This window comes from Lemur catta, chromosome 7 (genome assembly GCF_020740605.2).
Source record: "Lemur catta isolate mLemCat1 chromosome 7, mLemCat1.pri, whole genome shotgun sequence".
Classification (NCBI taxonomy): domain Eukaryota; kingdom Metazoa; phylum Chordata; class Mammalia; order Primates; family Lemuridae; genus Lemur; species Lemur catta.
This window is the reverse complement of record NC_059134.1, coordinates 79,303,695-79,325,160: the sequence shown is the minus strand read 5'-3', so window position 1 is coordinate 79,325,160 and position 21,466 is coordinate 79,303,695. Positions and strand designations below refer to the sequence as shown.

The following is a 21,466-nucleotide window of genomic DNA, read 5'->3' as shown; positions in this document are numbered from 1 at the left end:
CTCTCTTCTTAAAGTATACATTTGGAAATAATACCCACAACTGGGGACGTAAAAAAAAACTCATTCATCCGATAACAAACTAGGCCAAAATCCTTAAATGCATTTATTTTGTAATGCCATTATTAGAGAATCTAAAAAGCAGCTAAACACCAAATAGTTTTACAGTGAGCACTAACGGGAGTAGGCCTGGGCCCTCAAACCAAAAGACCTGGACTTCCAATTAATTCAGATAAAGAGATCTCACAGTTCGACCCAAGTAAATATGGCTGGAAGAAACAGATCCCTGCAACTGCTCTGAGGCCTCACTACTCAGAGAAAAGCAGAAAATAAAACACCCAGAACCCATCAATCCACATCCAACAGGCTCCGCCTCTACCTCTAGCAAAGAGCATAGGCCAATCCCAGCCTGCAACAGTCTCGCTCACACCCAAAACCCTGGCACCAGGCTCTGCACCTGCCAGCCTGGAGGTAGCATTGACCATCCCAGGTGGCTGCGTCCCACCTGAACCTCCGTCCTAACCCCGCCCACCTCGGCCACCGCCTCCGGAAACGGCCGTGCGCGTTGCCACGGCGACGCCCAGACAAGGTCGCTTCCACTGCGCCGCGCGGCTGAGGCTCCTGGCGCCAAGCCGCAGCGCGCCGCGGCACCGTCCGACGTGATGACGTCACGAGTGCGACAGCCAATGAAAAGAGGTACTGAGGAAACTGGCTTGGATTTGAATGTGGTGATTGAGTCTGAAGCGCCTGGAGGCGGACATTGAACTGAAGTGGTCGCGGTAACCTCTCTTCGGGCAGAGGTGAGTGAGAGTCTCGCGAAAAGAAAACCCTGGTCTCTGAGACGCTCCTTTTGATGACCTGTCTCTTTGGAAGCGGAAAGTCCTGCTGCTTCAGGTCTGGAGGACCAGGTGGGCTTGTTGACAAACACAGAAGCGTTGAGTTGGGGTGGTCCGCGTCCCTGGGGAGAAAGTGAAAGGAAGAAGGGATTGGAAAACCCGCTGAGCCACTACTCAGCGGGAGCTTAGCCCCTGACTGCTCAGCAGGAAGGGCAGGGATCTCCTGCCTTAAATTCTTAGAGGAAGTCGGAAGTTTTAAAGGGTATCTTGGCCCCTTTCCCAGGCTTTGGCACAGGACTGTAACTGTCCGGCACATTGCAGTGGGAACTTTCTTCAGGACTCCAATTTCGGAATGTTTTATTTCAGACGCACAAGTGAGCGTACCTCTGGGCTTATCTATCAAATGAGGAGCTTTCGTTCATCAATACATAAAGTTTTTGTCCGGTGAGGTTCTACTGTTAGGCTTGCTTTGGTCCATCCGGAACCCGCCAGGAGCCCCGGTTATAGCGTCAAGCAAGACAAGACCTTCCTTGACTGCCTAACGGGATTGCTGAGAATTAGATGAGGTGCGGAAGAGATATTACTTGGCAAAGTGCTCTACAAATGAAAGGAACTGGAAACACTGGGTATCATCCCTTCTACAGCCTGTTGTTGGTTTCTGCGAGACTTTTTTTAGGAGCTCATTAGCTGCTTAGTTACAGAGAGGCCAATGCTGACTGCTGTTTACTGTATGAGAAGGGATTATTTGACCAGAACATTATTTTTGTGTGTGATATATAGTTTAAGGTAACTATGGATTGGGTAGAATGTCAGGAACTCTACAGGTTGTTATTAGTGTCATTTCACCACATCCAGGTTCCCCCCGCCTTGGGTTTTGGGAGGTTTTTTTATGAACTTTTGTGCTGGAGAATATGAGGTCCAAAGACTAGGTAGTGCTTGTTATCACGCTTGTATTACTTTCTAAGAACTATTTCAGTAAACAAAGATTATCTGCCATTAACAGTAGTAATTAATTTCCTTTTATGTTATTGAAGAGTATTTACAAATTCACAAAATTTTCACTTTGAAAGTGCATCTTCTCCCTCTCTCTATATATATATCCCGACTCAATTAGGACGCAGTAAAATTACTTTTATGCTCTTGACTCTATGAAAAGTAGAAGGAAAAAATAGCCCAGCTGTCAGTGGTGGCATTCCCTCCATTCGAACTTTTCATTTTTCCCCGATGCTTGTAAGTTAGTGGAAGCAATGGCTCTAAGACTAAGGTTATTCCAAAGAGAGGTTTAGGATAGATAGAGGCTATAAATGATAATATCGACTATCAGTCATCCTAAAAAATGTTTGTTGACTCTAATTCAGATATGAGGTTGTATTTAAGAAATAATTCATAACCGTAACTTTACTTCTGTACCACTGTTTGGAAGCCTTCTCGTCCGGTTCCTTTAGAGCCTAGTTTGGACTTTGGATTTGGACCTGGATCCACATTTGGCTTCCTACTTGCTAGCTATTTCATCTTGGAAAAATTGCTTAAGTCTAAGTTCCCTCTTCTGTAAAATGGAGACAATAATAGAACCTGTATCTTATGTGATTATTATAAGAATTGAATGAGATGATGAATGTTAAATGTTTACCATAATGCCTGCCACAGAAAGTATACTCAAATAATAATAATTGTTGTCCATTATTACGAGTTAGTTATCACCATATCAACCTAATCCAATCATTCTTAAAGCATATTTGCTGAGAATGGCTACTATGTGATATCTGACAAGCACAGGGAATTCATAATCAGAGTCCATGCTCTCCCAGTGCTTACATTCTAGAAAGAAAACAAGCAATAAAACTGTAACCAAATAATATATATTTTCTGGGTCCAGGACAGGGGGGAAAAAAAGATAATATGTATTTTCTAATTAATGCTAAATTCTAAGAAAAATAAGTCTGATAAGGGATTGGAGAGGCAAAAACAGGATGGCACTATTTTGGATAGATTCTTTAGGAAAAATCTCTATATGAAGTGGCGTTATCTAGAATGAGCAATAGTTACATATGTTACGAGTTAAAGATTTGTCTGTTCAACTTGGTTTATATTACCACGCAACTATTGAAGAGAATTAGGTCTCAAGACTTCTTCATTCAATATTGCAGAGCAATGAGCTGTTCTACATAAATGATTCTCCCAGAAATCGAATATTAGCCTTGTTAAGTAATAAAGTATTTTAACCAAACTCGATGATGAAAATAAAACATGATCTTCCCATTTCTCTGATTTTGTAAACAAGAAATTGGGAACATTATTTAACATTTTTTGATACCTCAGGGTCCTCACTGAGATTGTTAGTGTCAAACATTGTACTCTACTATATGTTGTTTCTCTTAGAGAAATACATTTTGTTTGCCTCTACTCTCAGTGAGTAAATTGCTGTTTGAATTCTATGAGTACTTTTTATAGCTTATTAACTTATTTGTTCATATGTTTGAGAACTTAATATATACCAGTCTCTCTACAAGAGACTACGGATAAAAGTAAAAATAGGCAGTCCTATTAGCTGTCATTTCTTATCATTCTATTGTACTCTTTCTAATCATACACAATAATCATAAAATTTTGGACCTAGAAAAGGACCGTAAGTATCATGTAGTCTAACCCTTCCCCTTCATTATTTTTTCTTTTATATCTTACTCTCTCTTAGACTACACAAATACTCTTCTACAGATTTAGTATCCCTTATCCAAAATACTTGAGACCAGAAGTTTTTTGGATTTCAGAGTTTTGGGGATTTGGGAGTATTGGTATTATAGTTACCAGTTGAGCATCCCTTATCGAAAAATCTGAAATCTGAAATGCTCCAATGAGCATTTCCTTTAAGTGTCATGTTGGTGCTCAAAAAGTTTTGGATTTTGGAACATTTTGGATTTCAGATTTTGGATTTGGGACACTCAGCCTGTATTATAATGAACAATGGTGTCGAAAGTATAATATTGTTGTCTCACCAATGAAATCCAACCAATTTGCTCTTTTGGTTCTATTCAACAAATACCACTTAGGAGTAGATATGACAAAATTGATCAGAGGCTGTAAAACTGTCTTCTGAACAGTTGTCTGAAAAGAATTTGTGAATCAACACATTATCGTACAGATAACAATATTTAGGTTTTTCTTTTGCTGCTTCATGTTAAAGATGGTCAAGGAATTTGGTGTGTGCCATATTCAGAATCAACTCTTTTAGTCAGCCATGTTAGAAAAGAAAGAGGGCATGTATTAAGTAGGAGCAATCACAGTAATCCCTGCAGTTGTCAGTATATTTGAACATCGACTAATTTTTACATTTTGATGATTCTGTTAACCTTGGGCATTTTTATTAACAAATAATATTCACTTATTTGCTTTTGAAAAGTAGGGAAATACAGGTTACTTTAAAAATTAAGATCAATGTCTTTGTTAAAATCTGTAACAACTTGTAAAACATTGTTATATTTGATGTTATACTTCTTAAATTCCTTTAGATAATTATCAGAATTTCTCCCTGAAATGTTACTTGAATAAAGTCTATTGCCTTCTAAAATGCCTTCAATAATTCCCAATTAACCTCAAAATAAATCTAAACTCTACCGTCTTGCATTAAAGATCTTCTAAACCTGTCCTCATTTTTATCTAGTTTTTATCTTTTCATGCAGCCTCTTCCCTTCCCCTCTGTTCTCTCCAGCTGCTGCAGAAGGGAGCAAAGCTTCCCTTGAACATTTCTTTAGATGCTGTAGATAAAATTACATCCATTTATCTAAAACTAACCAGTTAAAAGAAACAAGAGATTTAAGCAAATTGACCATGCAGCCAATTAGCCTGTGTCCTCCACACAAACTCTTTCCCATCACAGGCTTTTGGACTTGCCGCCTGGAATGCTCATGGCCCACAAGGTTTGCTCCCTCACTTTAGTCTCTTTAAAAAGTCACCCCTCCAGAGAAGTTTTTCTGCTTCATCTAAAATAGGAGTCTCCAACACACACTCCTGACCCTTTCTATCCCAGGGCTCAGAAAAATCCCAGCACATAGAAGGCACTCAATAAATATTTACTAAATGCATAACTAGTTCTCCTTCCTATGCTTCCTAAATACTTTTACTTGTTTAATAACTGTCTATTCTTCAGTTCTCAGCTCTAGTCACTTTCTCTAGAAAGCCTTCTAACTATATTAATCCCCCATTACAGTCTTATATAGCACCGTTAACATTCCCTATAACACTTACCACAGTTATACCTTTACATGTTTGTATCAATATTTTATTAATATGTTTCCCTCACTACACTGCAAATAATAATAATAGCAAACACTTTAGTTCATACTCTGAGCCTAGCATTGTGGTAAGTGTTTTATCCTTACTTAATCCTTATAATTCTATAAGGTAGGTACTATTGTTAGTCTCACTTTCCAGGTGAGAAAACTGAGCCACAAGGAGATTAAATAACTTGCCTACTATCACAGCTAGTTAAGCAATAGAGCTGGGATTTTAACCTAAGCTGTCTGGCTCTAACATCTAATAGTTAATTAATTAACTAATTGGTGAGAGATACCCTCCAACCTTGAGATTCTAAAGTCTATTTTGAAATAATCACATAGTATTTTATGTTTATTTTTTAACTATTTCATTTGTGTATATTTAATCTATCATTTTTTTAACAAGTATATCTCTTAAAGTCAAAGCATTTTTGAATATTTCAAAGCATTGTTGAATGTTAGAAAAGTGTGTGGACGGTAATTTTAGGTATCACAAGCAATGTGGGATACTGCTATCCTTTAATAGGCAGGGGACAGAAATGCTAAACATCCTCTAATACATGGGGCAATTCTACACAGCAAGAATTGTCCTACCCAAAGTGCCAGTCATAAGCCCATTGGGAAACACGCAAGGATGGACTCAGTTACTTTGGAAGAAGAGGCAGAAGTGGGAGCAGATAGGAAAGAGAATTGACATTTATCAAATACCTTAATACTACACTTAGTACTTGTTACCTAGCCCTCACAACAATCCTATGAGGTCTTACTGTCTCTTTTTTACAAATAGAAACTTGAGTTTCAGTGAAATTAAGTAACTTGTCCAAGGTCATGGAAGTGAGGTGGTAAACGTGCTTTGTGAAACTTCACTAGACAGAAGCTCAAGGATGAAGAAAGAGCAGAGTAGTAATTCACATGGGACCAGACTGTTAGAATCCAAATGACCATCCCTTCCTTTTCAGAGTTCTATTTTTGGGTAAAGACAGAGTACTAAAAAGGTAAAGCTGTGTCCAGTATCTGCTGCTTTTAGATTGCTTTGGCCTTGTTTGAATTCTGTCCAAAAGTGTATGGTTTTGTGACACATTTTAACTTTAATATTGTTATTTCTCCCATTGAAAAAAAAATACATCTTTTGACCCCTTTTCCCCCTCCACTTAACCATTTCTCTGCTCTCTTTTGGAGGAGCACTTTCTATATTCCATGTCTCTGAATCTTCTCCCATTCAGGTTTTTGTCCCTACCATTCCCCAAAAATTACTTTTCTCATTGGCTTCATCCGTGTTGCTAAATCCCATGGTTAATTCTCATTAAGTACTTAACCTATTAGCAGAATTTTTAATGTACTTGATCACTGTCTCCTCCTTGATTTAAGATTTCCCAAAAGTCTTAATGCAGTTTTAACTTTTAAAAGCTTTAAAACTGCATTAAGACTCTGAAGACAACGTTTACTTTCTTAACCTGTCTTCCAACTGCTTTGACATTTCCACCTGGATGTCTGTTAAAACTCCGAGACTTAAAATGACCAAAACTGAACTCCTGATCTCCCATCAACCGCAAAGCTGCTCCACCCTCAGTTATTTCCATGTCAGTGAATGACTGCTCCATTCTTCCAAGCTAAAAAGCTTGGAGTTATTCTTGACTTCTCTCTTTCTCTCATATTCCACATCTACTTGTTAGGAAATTCTGACAGCTTTACCTTCAGAATATGTCCAAAATCTGACCACATACCACCTCTGTTGTCATTGCCACATTCTGAGCAGACACCGTCATCTCTTGTCTATATTACTTTAATAGGCTAGTCTCTATTCCCTATAGTATATTATCTACACAGCTGTGAGAATGATCAGATTGTCACTCCTGTGCTCAAAACCTTCCAGTGTTCTTTATCTTACTCAGAGTACAAGTCAAAGTTCTTTTAATGGCCTATGTTTCTTATTTCATATCTTACTACTTTCCCCTTTGCTCATTTTATTCCAACTAACACACCAACCACCACTCTAGGATCTTTCCACCAGCTTTTCTCTCTGTCAGAATGTGCTTCCCCCAATATCTGCCTGAGTAACTCCCCCACTTCCTTCAAGTCCTTATTCAAATGCTGTTTTGATATAGATTTTTTTTCTTTTAATTTTTAAGTGACAAATGTATTTATGGGGTAGAATGTAATGTTTTGATACATGTATACACTGTGAAATGAGCAAGTTCGGCTAATTAACATATCCATCACCTCACTTACTTATCATTTCTTTGTGGTGAGAACATTTAAAATCTACTCTTAGCAATTTTGAAATATACAATAGATTATTATTAACTATAGTTAACCTTGCTGTGCAATAGATCACCAGAACTCTTCCTCCTGTCTAACTGAAACTTTGTACCCTTTGACCAACATTTCTCCTTTTTCACTTACCGTACCCACCCCAACCTCCGGTAACCACCATTCTGCTCCCTTCTTTTATGAGTTCAGATTTTAGATTCCACATATAAATGAGGTCATGTGATATTTGTCTTTCTGTGCCTGGCTTATTTCACTTAGCATAAAATCCTCTAGATTCATCCATGTTGTCACAAATGACAGAATTTCATACTTAAAAGTGAATAGTATTCCATTGTATGTATATAATCTATTCATCTGCTAATGGACACTCAGATTATTTCCCTATTTTGGCTAGTGAAAACAATGCAGTAGTGAACTTGAGAGTGCAGACATCTCTTCAGTATACTGATTTTAATTTCTTTAGATATATACCCAGAAATGGGATTGCTGGATCATACTAATTCCATCACCTCCTTGAAGTCCTTACTCTAATGTTTGTTTTGTTATTGTTTTTGTTTTTTGAGGTGTTTTGGGGGTTTGTTTTTGGTTTTGTTTTTTTTGTCTTTTAGATTCTAGAATATTTTCTGGTTAGTTGACACTTCCAAATTATTGATCTTTGTTATTTTGTTAACTTTTCCTGTTTTCATATGAGGCTATCATAAAGTCAGACCATAATTTCTAAACCTATCATGGATTCCTTAAACATTGAATATTATTAGAAAGCAGAAATTAGGATCTATATTCAGAGACTAGGATCTTTGAATACACTAAGGAGTACATGCCATCTCTGTCACCTTCAGACCTGAGCTAGCTCATTGATGCATCCGTGGAACTATTTTTAACCCTATAAGTCTCTGAGATACAGGTAGACCAGCCTGGATATATCACTTTCCATTGCCAGAGGCTTGCAGCCAAGATCACTTTACTAAAAATACTTCACAAGTCAAGGCTCCCCCATCATTACCTTGATATGTTTCTGAGAGATCCTTTCCTGTCCATTCCCATGACCCAAGCTAAAATAGTGCTGGAGTCCTTGTAAAATCAAAGCTGGGTTTTTGGGTAGCAGAGCTATGATTATATATGGTTTAGCTATAGTATTTGTGTTTAAGCTGAAATCCAGGGTCTCACTAATGTTGCAGATATTATAAAACTTTTATCATGATTTTGTGCATGTGTGTGCCATTTAATTTTTTGTTTTAGGGCATTTAAGTGCATATATATCTGTGTACATATATATATGGGTGTGTATGCACATATATATGTTTCCCCAATAACATTTACCAGGTGATTAGAACAGAATTAACACCTTTTTTGAATGAATACTACATGCTAGTTATATGCACACAAGTAAAGCTAATATTAAAACTTTATTTTCCTTTTTAATTTCAGAGAAATATTCAAGCATATATATAAACAGGAATCATATAATCAACAATGTCTGTCGCTGAGGAAGAACTGTGTCACCACATGAAAGTAGTTGTCCGTGTACGTCCTGAAAACACAAAAGAAAAGGCTGCTGGATTCCATAAAGTAGTTAATGTTGTGGATAAACATATTCTGGTTTTTGATCCCAAACAAGAAGAAGACAGTTTTTTCCATGGCAAGAAAATTACAAATCGAAATATTATGAAGAGACAAAATAAAGATCTGAAATTTGTATTTGATGCTGTTTTTGATGAAACTTCAACTCAGTTGGAAGTTTTTGAACATACCACTAAGCCAATTCTTCGTAGTTTTTTGAATGGATATAATTGCACAGGTAATTGTTTCAATTTGGGATTTAATTTCTCCATCTGATTTCCATTTTACATTAGGAGGGGCATCTACTTGGCCCTTCCTTATAAATATAAACAAATTTAAGGTGATTGTATGCTAAAAATTCTGAAGAATTTTGGCCAGGTGCAGTGGCTCATGCCTGTATGTAATTCTAGCACTCTGGGAGGCCAAGTTGGGAGGATCACCTGAGGTCAGGAGTTCGAGACCAGCCTGAGCAAGAGCGAGACCCCATCTCTACTAAAAATAGAAAAAAATTAGCCGAGTGTGGTGGTGCATGCCCATAGTCCCAGCTACTTAGGAGGCTGAGGCAGAAGGATTGCTTGAGCCCAGGAGTTTGAGGTTGCTGTGAGCTAGGCTGACACCACGGCACTCTAGCCCAGGTGACAGAACAAGACTTTGTTTAAAAAAAAAAAAAAAAAGAATTTTGATAGATTTTAACTGTGAATGTAGATTTCTTGGAAATTTAGGCATCATTGCCAAGGCATGGTGGCTTACACTTGTAATCCTAGCACTTTGGGAGGCCAAGGCAGGAGGATCCTTTCAGACCAGGAGTTCGAGACCACCCTGAGCAACATAGCGAGACCCCCATCTCTACAAAAAATAATAAGAAATTTAAATTTTTTAAAAAAAAAGAAATTTTGTCATCATATATAACTTATATATCATTTGTGAACCTTTCTCTTCTGGGGTCTTACCTCTATAGGCAGTCAATCCTTTCCGTTTCCCAATTTATTATACCACATGCTTATTTCAATTGATACTAGATTTCTCATAATTTATATTCATAAATTTTCTGTTTACCTATACAGTTATATATCTCTGGGGAATAGACATTTCTGAACCTTTGGCAATTGCTTTGCAGTACCATTTTTCTTTATGATACATTGAAATAAAAATTTTAACATGCCATGTTAATTGAGTATCTTGTGCTGTTTAGCCCATCTTCAGTCCAAGAAGCATCTCTCCTGCTTTGGAGAGTTTATAGTAATTTGCCTTTCAAAAAGGCCATGTTGATTTCATAGAAAAACAGATACCCAAAATGGCCAGTTCATTCAATGCTTACAAGGCACTGAGCACCATTATTAATATTTTTGTAATTATCAGTATCTATGACATTTTCCCAAAGATACTATAACATGTTTCAGTGTCTTTCACTGACTTGTTCAGTTTTATCACAGAATACATGACCTCTTGGTCAAGTTAAAATGGAATGTGGTTTATTGATTGGGACTGTTGTGATTCCCATTTTTAAGCAGGTAGTGTTTTCCTCATTCGTGAAACTTCATATTGTCTCTAGAGATTTTTAAAATTGTTCTTGACTACAAAAAGAAAAGACTATCTACCAAACTACTTTTGAATCTTTGGTTCCTTTGTGGTTTTACTATTCTTTTCCAGCTGTCTTATGGCTTCTTGATATACCAGCTTACATAAAATAGAAGAAAGAAAAACATACATCAGTTAAATTCATTCTACTGAAAAGTATTTTTGTAGTTTGTTAACATCTAGCTTAGCAGAAAGATTTAATCTGTGAAAATATTATCAGCCAGTATAAGTATTAGGGCTTATTGCCTTAAATGAATTTTATATTGGGTATTTGCCATATGTAATTCAGAGAGTGGATTTTTTATACATTTGGATAAACGCGTGACTTTTGTATTGTACTGGATAGAATCTTGGAAACAAAGTAATTTGCCTAAAACAAAAATTTTAAAAGGAATTTTACAAATAGTATCTAGCTGGGATTCATTCCTTCAGCAAATTTATATTGAGTACCTGCTTTGTGCCAGATGATTTGCTGGGTGCTAAGGATATATGGCCTCTGCTTTGGTGGAGCTCACAGTTGGTAATACAGTATGATACATGCTAGGATAGAGGGAAGTGGATGTGCAGCATATACTCAGGGCTGAAATGAGGGATTGGATGTTTCTGCCTAGGACCATCAGGGAAGGCACAGAGAAGTAACATTTGTGCTGAGTGTTTAGAAACAGGTAGAAGTTTTCCTGCTGGATTAAGTAGAGGTACTCCCCAGGACAAAGGCAGTAGAGTAGAAAAGGAACAGTGAATGCTGAGAATATTGAATAATCTAGATCTAGGTATACCTAAATCATAGCAAGGGAAAAATTGACTGGAGAATTAAGTAGGTCCTGTCTCTTAGAGTGCTTTATAATATTCCAAGGCAGGGATTTCTAACTTTCTTATGTAAAATTGTGGAAGAGTTAAGAAGATTTCACATATTCATAATTATTCATAAAAGTTAGTCTGTACAAACCAAGGGATAGATTAAAGAAGATTGAGACTCAGAGGAAGGGAGACTAATAACTGATCAATTAAAATTTATAAGATTGCTGTGGAAGAAAGATAGGAAGTGTTAGAGTTGGGGTGGAGGGCAATGGTGCCATTAATCAGAACATAGAATATAGGAGTAAGAGTAGATTTGAGCTAAAATTCCCAGATTTTGAGGATAAGACTATAAATTAATTTTGGATCTGTTGGGTTTAAAGTTACTGTTTAGGATATCTAGATGGGACTATCCACCAGAGAGTGGATATAATAGTGTAATATGTCATAACAGAAAACTTTGATCCCTTTTCCAAAAAACTCAGTACTTGCCTATGGTGCCACTGGAGCTGGGAAGACCCACACAATGCTAGGATCAGCTACTGAACCTGGAGTGATGTACCTAACAATGTTAGACCTTTACAAATGCATGGATGAGATTAAAGAAGAGAAAGTATGTAGTACAGCAGTTTCTTATCTGGAGGTAAGTTGGCAATATCATTCTTTGGATTAATCAGCAGTTTTGAGAAATCTTTAAGTTACATGGGTTGTTCAAATTATTTTATTGTACAGGACTTTTCTCACAAATTTATAAAATCATTAAAATTTCTGGTCTTGAGTATTTGTTATGCATTTTACAATTTTTCTGTTAAGTTTTTTTTGTTTTGGCATAATTTCAGACTTACAGAGAAGTTACAAAAATAGTACAAAAAACTTCCAGATATCCTTCGCTCAGATCTTAACATTTTACTACATTCTCTCTCTTTCTCTGTATGTGTGTATTTCTTTTCTCAGAGCTAAGTTGCAGACTTGTAAAAATAGGAAATTTTGTTAAATAACCACTGGATAGTTATCAAAATCAGGAAATTATCAATGATACGCTATTAATATCTAATCTATGGACCTTAATGAAATTTTGCTAATTATTCCATTGATGCCCTTTATTGAAAAAGAAAATCTAAGATCATGAATTGCATTCACTTGTCATATCTCTTAAGTCTTCTTAATCTGCAATTTTTTGTGTGTTTTTTGTATTTCATGACATTGTCAAAAAATTCTCAGTTTGGATTTGTCATGATTAGATTCAGGTTATACCCTGTCAGGGACAACACAGAAGTGATGTTGAATTCTTATGACATCATCTCAAGAAGCTTATGCTGTTTGTTTGCCCCATTACTGGCGATGTTAAACATTGATCAGTTTTATTATGCTTGTGTCTGCAAGTCATCTCCACTTTAGAGATACTGTTTTACCTGTTATAATTAGTAAGTACCTTGTGGGAAGACAATATTTACTCCTCAAACTCTCATCTAATTAGTATTAGCATCCACTAATGATTCATGCCTGAATCAGTTATTATGATGGTAGATGATGGTGATTTTTCAATTCTGTCATTTCACCTACATTTATTCACTGACTTTCTGCTATAAGGAAGAGCTTTCCCTTTCCTTTATTATATCAGCATAGACTCATACATTCCTACTTTATTGAATAGATTATAATCCCTTTCTGTAATCATTTTTTGTATGTTTAAATTGTGCAAGATTTGGCACCTTCATGCTGCCTCATGAGTCCTTTTGACTTACCCCATCACTCTTTCAGGCTTCCTACCCTCTTAATAATAGCTGGCATTCAACAAATGGTAAGTGGCAGGCACTCTACCTTTGCATTCAGGTAATGTTTCAGAAACCAGTGCAGAAACCTAAAACCCTGATTTCACTGCCTTTTCATTTCCGATGTCAGAAAATTTCTCTCTTATTAATATCTTATAGTTTGGTCCCTACTGAGCAAGTTTCTTCCAAAGATTGATTAAAATCATATATGTTGCTGAAAATTTCCTCATCAGGACTTAGAGATAAAAGAGAAGTAAAACTCATTTTCTGTAGTTAAATAGTGAAAAGAATTGTTCTTAACTCAGGAAAAGAAGGTGGCAGCATTCATTATTTTTTCCTTAGATCCTTTTATAGTTGGGGAGAATTTTGAAGTTTGGTTATTTTCATAATTTTATTGATTTTTTTTTTCTTTTAATCTTTTTTCACATTATTAATGATAAGGCAGTGTCAAATATGGCTTTGCGCTCAGGTTGTGCACCAGAATTGCCTATGGAACTTTTTAAAACTGGATATGCCTAGTCCTCACCCCTTGGATATTTTAATTTAATAGGTGTGGGGTATGGCTGAGACATAAGTGATTTTTAAAGTTCCTAGGTGAGTCTCATATATAGACCAGCTTGAGGGCAATCATTCTAATTGTTTGGTATAATTGAAGTGGATAAGGAAAAGCAACAGAAAAGTGACTGGTACTCATCAGAAAATAAGATCTACTGGGAGGCTGAGGCAGGAGGATCCCTTGAGCCCAGGAGTTGGAGGTTGCAATGAGCTATGATGACACCACTGCACTCTAGCCCCAGCAACAGAGCAAGACCCTGTCTCAAAGGAAAAAAAAAGAAAAGAAAAGAAAAGAAGATCTAAAAAAACTCTTCATATTATCATTTTACTACTTTGAGTTTATTACATTTTAATAAAATGTTTATTTATTGTAGAGCATTGTACCAACAATGAATTATCACTATGGGCTATTAGAACATGGAAGGAAATAACACAAAATAATTTTTTAAAGACTTAACTTGTATGTTTTTTCCTAAATCTTATCAGTAATAGTTGTAATTGTCATTCGGTTGGCAAGTAGTAAACTTTGTACCTTTAATAAATTCATAAAATCAGGACAATATTATTACATAGAAATATGAGTTACTTATAGAAATTACTTTTTAAAAACTTACCAGAGATATAAAATTGCAAATGTGTTCTCAATATAATGCAGCAGAGTGAAGCTGCCTAGGCTCCAATTCCTATTCTACTATTACTTTTATGAGCACGGACAAATCATTTAACCTCTTAAGGCTTTAATTCCCTCATTATTCAAATGAGGATGAGTCTGCTTTTGAAATTTATTATTAATAATTATATGTCAAACTTAATGTAATTAAAGGATAAATGAAACATATACCATCTATCGTTGAATATGCTTTTCCTTAACATTTAATCTCTAAAATTTAAAAAGTTTGGACTACTTGGACATAATAAAATAATAAATATCTTCTCCAGTAAGAACCATGTCATCTCCATACAACCCTGCATTTCACTACACCAGAATTTCCCAAGACCATGTGTTCCATATATTTCCAGGAAATAAGAAAAGGCAATTCAGCCATCTTATTTATCTCTATTTCCCCATAGTCATCAAGTCAGGAATTATGGGGTAAGGATAAAATGACTCCAACTTTAAGTTTCAATTTCAAACCTAGGTAGTCAAACTCTTCTGTATTTTGGAATGGTAGATAATGGCAACATGAGATAGAAAGGGTGAGATGAATGAAAATGAGCTGCTGCTTGTCTTTAAGATAAAATTCTAGTAACTTTAAATCAACAATGTGTGCGATGTAATCACTATAGTTTTTACATCGATACTAAAGCAGTATTTTTTATTTTAAGGTATATAATGAACAGATTCGTGACCTCTTAGTAAATTCAGGGCCACTTGCTGTCCGGGAAGATGCCCAAAAAGGGGTGGTCGTTCAGGGACTGACTTTACACCAGGTATGTTTATAAACGTCTTTTTCCTTAGAATAGCAAGTGTGATTATTTAACCATTTTAACCACCCAATTACTTTTAATCCTGTTTGAGGGGCTTAAAAAAACCTAATAACGTGCAGAATATAAATGATCAGAGTATATCTTCAGTCTTATTTTGTTTTCTTTAGAAATAATTGAGTGAGCTCTTCTTTTGAAAATCTTCTTGAATATTTAATGTCATATGTTATTCTGCTTAATACATGTATATGTTATCTCCTTAAAGGGTAGATTTTATCTTTTATTCCTTCTCTAACACCAAAGTATCAAGCAGATGATATACACAATCAATATTTAATAGGATTTATACAAAACACTTTCGTATATTTTCTCTTACCTTTAAATGTCTTATTTGTTGAAATTTTATTGAAAAATTTAAAGATAATTTGCTAATTTGTATATTTTTCTTCTGTTTAAACTTCTCTAGCCCAAATCCTCAGAAGAAATTTTACAGTTATTGGATAATGGAAACAAAAACAGAACACAACATCCCACTGATATGAATGCTACATCTTCTCGTTCTCATGCTGTTTTTCAGGTAGCAGGCCACTAAATTATTACTCTTTAATTTAAAATAAATGAAGCCAAATTCATGGCTAATAATTTTCATACATAAGAAGAAAAATTTCTTCATCTATAGGCTTCTCCACTTCTCTGTACTTCCTTTACTTTACAGTTTTGAAAAGATTCTATCACCAAGAATATTTAAAATAAGAGATGTTATAGATCAAAAATATAAATTGCTCCCTTTGTGAACATAAAAGATGGTAAAGTGATAATGATAGAAGTTTTTTTCTTTTGTTTTTTGTTTGGTGAAAATATTTAATTTTTCCAATAGTTAATCTCATATTCTGAGGAAGATTTCTCTCCATAGGTCTAGATTTATAGAACTCATAATTTGGGAAAATGCAATTCATTTTTTAAAGTATTTCTCCATAGGGACCATGTAAGTAGTTGTATTCTTTAAGGAAGTATGTTACAACTGACACAGTATTTTTAGGAATGCAGTTCCAGAAACAGCAAAAGCATGGGTTATTAGCTATTATTTCTTATAGTTGTAGTCTCGTTAATATAATATCCAAATGATAATATAAACTTAATTTGATATATGCTATGTGAAATTCATTGTATAAGAAAGAAATTGTTATAGTTGAAAGAATTCGTATCGGAGGCAATCAAGCCATTCAGATAATCTCCAGTTAAGAAAACTTTCATTAATCTTTTCTATTCCTACTACTGACTCTTCATTTATCAATTGTATTGAGCATAATGTTTATCTGTGACATTGAGATTTCCCTGAAATGTCTTAGACTCTGCTTTATAAGAAAACTGAATAAAAAACTTTGTAATGGAGTAATAGCTTACCTTCTTCATCTCTTTTAACTTTGCCATGTAATTTATTTCAAATAAACTGCTACAAAGTAGCTTAAATTATTTGAATAAATTATGCTTTACTGGGCAGTTGAAAATGACAAATATACTTTACTGTATAGTCATGTGCCATATAACAACATTTCAGTCATATACATCTGTGGTCCTGTAGGACTATAATGGAGCTGAAAAACTCCCATTGCCTAGTGACATCGTAGTTGTAATGTCACAACTACAGTGCAATGCATTACTGACATGGAGATGCTGGTGTAAACAAACCTGTACTGCCAATCATATAAAAGTATAGCACATACAATTATGTATAGTACATAACAGTTGATAATATACAACTATATTATAGGCATATGTATGTAGTATACCTTTTATCATTACTTTAGAGTGTACTCTTCTACTTATAAAGAAAAAGTTTATACAGTAAAACGGTATGCCATGTAACACTGGCAGCAGCACCTTGACTGCATTGTTTTCTCCTGTGATAGATTTATGATGTTCACACAATGACAAAATGGCCTAACGACACATTTTTCAGAAGGTAATCTTGTCGTTAAGTGATGTATCCCAGTACTACCTTTTTTATATATAATATTATCTTAATTATTAACGACATACAACAGTTTTGGGGATTAGAATACATTTACTCTTCAATGGGGGTCAAGATTCAAATCCAGCCTTCCTTTGGGGACAATTTCTGGAGACATGCAAAGCATTCTGACCACTACCTTTGGTTTTCTCTTAGGAATATTGTTTCTATCGGACATGTGCCCCCCATCATCACCTCTGATAATTCCATGTTCTAGGTCAAGGAGTACCAGAATACAAACGGCAGTTATTTTCACCTTCTATTAGGTCAAGAGTTATTTTTTCTCTGGTACACATATAGGAAGTCTTTTTATTTTTATATTTTTCTCCACTTTGGTGATTACTTCCAGTACTCTTAAAAATCAGTCAGATTATACCTTGTTCAGTTGGCTTTTAAAATGAGAATAATTTTGATTTTATGCTCTTAAAAATAATATGTATGTTTCCCTTTTAATTATGCTTAATCTTATCTTTTTTTCCCCCCTATTGTGTAATTTCAAAAAGATTTATTTGCGACAACAGGACAAAACAGCAAGCATTAATCAAAATGTCCGTATTGCCAAGATGTCACTTATTGACCTGGCAGGGTCTGAACGTGCCAGTAGTACCAGTGCTAAGGGTACCCGGTTTGTAGAAGGCACAAATATTAATAGATCACTTTTAGCTCTTGGGAATGTCATCAATGCCTTAGCAGATACAAAGGTAGGTACTACATATTTATTTGTTAAATATTTTGAAATATTGAAGTACATAATTCCTAGATACTATATAATTTTGTTATAAAAGTCTAGTACAAATCAAATTTTAAGAGTATATTAATAATGTTTATATTCAGATCAAAGACCTCAGAGAGCCTAGTCTATTAAATAAAACTGTGATTTTGGGTTTTTTTTAATTTCCAATTTTATAATCAGAATTGGTTGAATACTTTATGGTACATTCTCATCACTTATTTTGAACTTGGTTTTTAAAGTGACCATTTAATGATCACTACATAGCAAGCATGATAATTGAATTGGCATGAAGACAAAAAAACATGTTTTAGAGAAACTGGATTCTGTTCAGGTTAGTAGTTTATATACTATAAAATTGGGTTAAGTATTAAAAAGTGTTGATTTTTTCAAAGAGGGGTTTAAGATATAAAATGTAATCAAATCATCTAATAGGATAATTTTTCCTAGATGCTTTGGGAGCATTTAAAAATATTTTACTTGTACCATATGCCAGAAGTGCCTACCTAGCACACAGTGTATTTGACAATCTATGTATTTGTAAAAATGACTCTTTTTAAAAAATGATAATATAATAATTTAAGTTAAACCAGGCTCAAAAGCTTTAGGAAAATTACTGTTAAACTAGTCAAAATTTTACCTTTTAATTTAGAATAAAGTATATTAAAATGATTGGGGAAATCTTTTAAAAAAGATATTAACTGAAATCACTTGACGATTACAAAAGGAAGACGTCTTTTACAGTCTTTAAGTTAAAATCTCAAACATGTAAGCAGATAGCATGGTGTAGAGACTGCTTTTGTAAACTTAATTCCGTCATAGGATTTTTGTCATATATACTAATATTTAATTTTTGAATTCTATTGAGTCATTCATGAGTCGGTGTTTAATGCATGTCTTACACAAGTAAAATCATTTCAAGTAGTACCAGCAGTGCGCATTCTATATGGTTTGGGAAAGACTGCTGTGGTGTAAAGACTGCTACTGGGAGTTGGGGGAACCTAGGACCTATTTCTAGCTCTGAGGATTACCACCTATGATCTGAGGCAAGTCATCCCACTTTTTGCTTAGCTTCAGTTTCTTCTTCTGTAACATGAATGATATGCATTGGATAACATAAGGTTGCTTTCAGTTTAACATTGCAATAAATCTGTTTTTATATAGATGTTGTACTTTTTAGAAAATTTGTTACTTTAAAATCAGAAATATATCTTTAAAAGAAAATCTTAAAAACTTAAGTTTTCTTAGAACTCATGATTTTGGATGAAATATCTATAACATTGTAATTACAATTTATATCCATATGAGATGGTTATTTAAGGAGAGAAGTAACTCTATGCCATGCAGAATTCTTATTATTCCTCTAGTATATTTGTATAAGGCATATATATGTTTAATTTTGTATTTTGATTTCTTTTTTCAAATGAATGGAAATATTTTTAAATAGATATTTTCGAATAGTTTTAGATTTGTAGAAAAGTTGCTAAGGTAATACAGAAAAATTTTATTAAATATATCCCATACCCAGTTTCCCCTATTGATAATTTTTCACACTACATATATCACAACTAACGAACCAATATTGATACATTATTATATTATGAACTAAAGTTCATACTCAGATGGAGATATAATTTTTAAATAGGATATTTGTTGTATGTATTCACTGAATAATCCTGTAAGATTCATTATCATCATTTCAATCACCAATTATATCATAAATCTGGGCAAAGTTCAGTAGTGCTTAAGTTCTTATAGTGAAGTGGTAGTAGAATTGCATTTAAATGTGGAAAATGACATAAGAATTCTTTTTTTGTTCTTTCAGAGAAAGAATCAGCATATTCCTTACAGAAATAGTAAGCTTACTCGCTTGTTAAAGGATTCTCTTGGAGGAAACTGTCAAACTATCATGATAGCTGCTGTTAGTCCTTCCTCTATATTCTACGATGACACATATAACACTCTTAAGTATGCTAACCGTGCAAAGGACATTAAATCTTCTGTAAGTGTGTTTACTCTTCCTTTCTTGTGAAGATATTAGGCACATGTGATTTTTATAACTCTAATGAAATTATTAAGATTGTATTTCTACTAATGAGTTAAGCAGCTGAGGGTTAGAAATGTCTTTGCTAACCTAGTTAATTGAACATTAACTTGAACGGTTAAACAGATGCTCTGCTTTAACTGAGCACCAGCACTTTCTACCTGAAAACTAACATGTTAGTTAATCTCTCCAAGTCTCAGTTACTTCATGTGTAAATAGGTATAATACCTACCTCAGTTTATAAAGTAAATAGTCTTTTCTAAATAATTTATTTCCATATTCTTGATGTCGATGTATCTATCTCTATCAATATCTATATATCTCCAGAAATATAATAACAGTGATTATTTAGGTCACTATTTTTGCCAAAAGTTTGGGATACTTTAAAAAAATATAAGTCAAAACATGATGTATGTTTAAAATCTTAATGTCTTAGGGTTGGAAGAGATCTAAAGTTAAAATGTTGTGATGTATCTTGTTCTTCTCCCTTTCCCCTCTGCTACTCCCATTAAATATCTGAAGATGAGTGGGTTATTGTCATCTCAAGAGAACTGTTCATATACTGTTTATATGATTAATTGCAAAAGTTCACACCCTATGGGTTTTTCGCACATATTTTTCATGTAATCCTTATACAAACCCATTGAGGAAGACATTTTTAGCTCCGTTTTACAGCCTAGTAACCCAAGTCTCAGAGAGTTATTATAAGGTAAGTGAGCAATGGGCAGGACCTTCATATCAGGTATTTGAACTTATATGTTTAATATTTTCTCCACTATTCCATATATGCCAGGTGGCCCATACTATCATTAAAAGGATAAAAAACAGTAAGAACTCAGTAAAAAATAGTTGAACTCATGAATGGGTGGAACATAAAATTATTTCTGAATTTCTTAGGTTAGAGGAGAGAGAAAGTAGATGATTTTTGTTTTTTATTGTATTGTGAATAAATACAAGTGCCTATTCTCAGATAATTTCCTTATAATTTCATCAACATTATTGTGTTCATCATATCCTCTTGTCACATATTTTAAACATGAGCATAATTATGATTGCCACGTAATCATAATTGTCACAAATTCTGAATTCATTGAACTGAATTAATAAGGATATCGTGCCATTTTGTTCATGTATATATTCATGTGATTATTATGTCATACACAATCATAATTTTTATCTTTTAACAGTTGAAGAGCAATGTTCTTAACCTCGACAATCATATCACTCAGTATGTAAAGATATGTAATGAGCAGAAGGCAGAGGTATGTCTACTGTTTATATATTTATGCTAATCTCAATTCCTCATTTATAGGATTTTATAAGTTTAACTATCCAAAAATTTAACATATTTTTCTATTAGAATTGAAATCTAGTTAATTCAGTTATTTTTCACAGCTAAGATTTTGCTGTGGTCATGGAAAATGGAGACAGATAACTTCTTTTGTATTTTAACTAGTGTTTTGTCTTCACTAGATTTTATTGTTAAAAGAAAAACTAAAAGCCTATGAAGAACAGAAAGCCTTTGCTGATGAAAATGACAAAGCAAAGTTAATGATTTCAAACCCACAGGAAAAAGAAATTGAAAGGTAAAATGACATTAAGATCTCATTTTGAGGAATTT

At 34.4% G+C, this 21,466-nt stretch overlaps 1 protein-coding gene across 3 annotated transcripts in view; it reads left to right on the top strand.

The window, feature by feature from the left end:
* The first annotated feature begins 716 nt into the window (after positions 1–716).
* The window catches only part of KIF18A (kinesin family member 18A), a 76,267-nt gene continuing 55,517 nt past the window's right edge, over positions 717–21,466 (top strand). Inside the window, exons 1-9 of one of the 3 annotated variants that reach the window (XM_045557706.1) lie at positions 717–797; positions 8,804–9,173; positions 11,794–11,951; positions 14,962–15,066; positions 15,527–15,637; positions 17,575–17,772; positions 19,627–19,803; positions 21,033–21,107; positions 21,319–21,431. In XM_045557706.1, the coding sequence (XP_045413662.1) occupies positions 8,849–9,173; positions 11,794–11,951; positions 14,962–15,066; positions 15,527–15,637; positions 17,575–17,772; positions 19,627–19,803; positions 21,033–21,107; positions 21,319–21,431 (1,262 nt within the window). In that variant the 5' untranslated portion in view covers positions 717–797; positions 8,804–8,848. Of the gene's footprint in view, positions 906–8,803; positions 9,174–11,793; positions 11,952–14,961; positions 15,067–15,526; positions 15,638–17,574; positions 17,773–19,626; positions 19,804–21,032; positions 21,108–21,318; positions 21,432–21,466 lie in introns of all 3 variants that reach the window. The other 2 variants (XM_045557708.1, XM_045557709.1) reach the window with 2 other exon arrangements.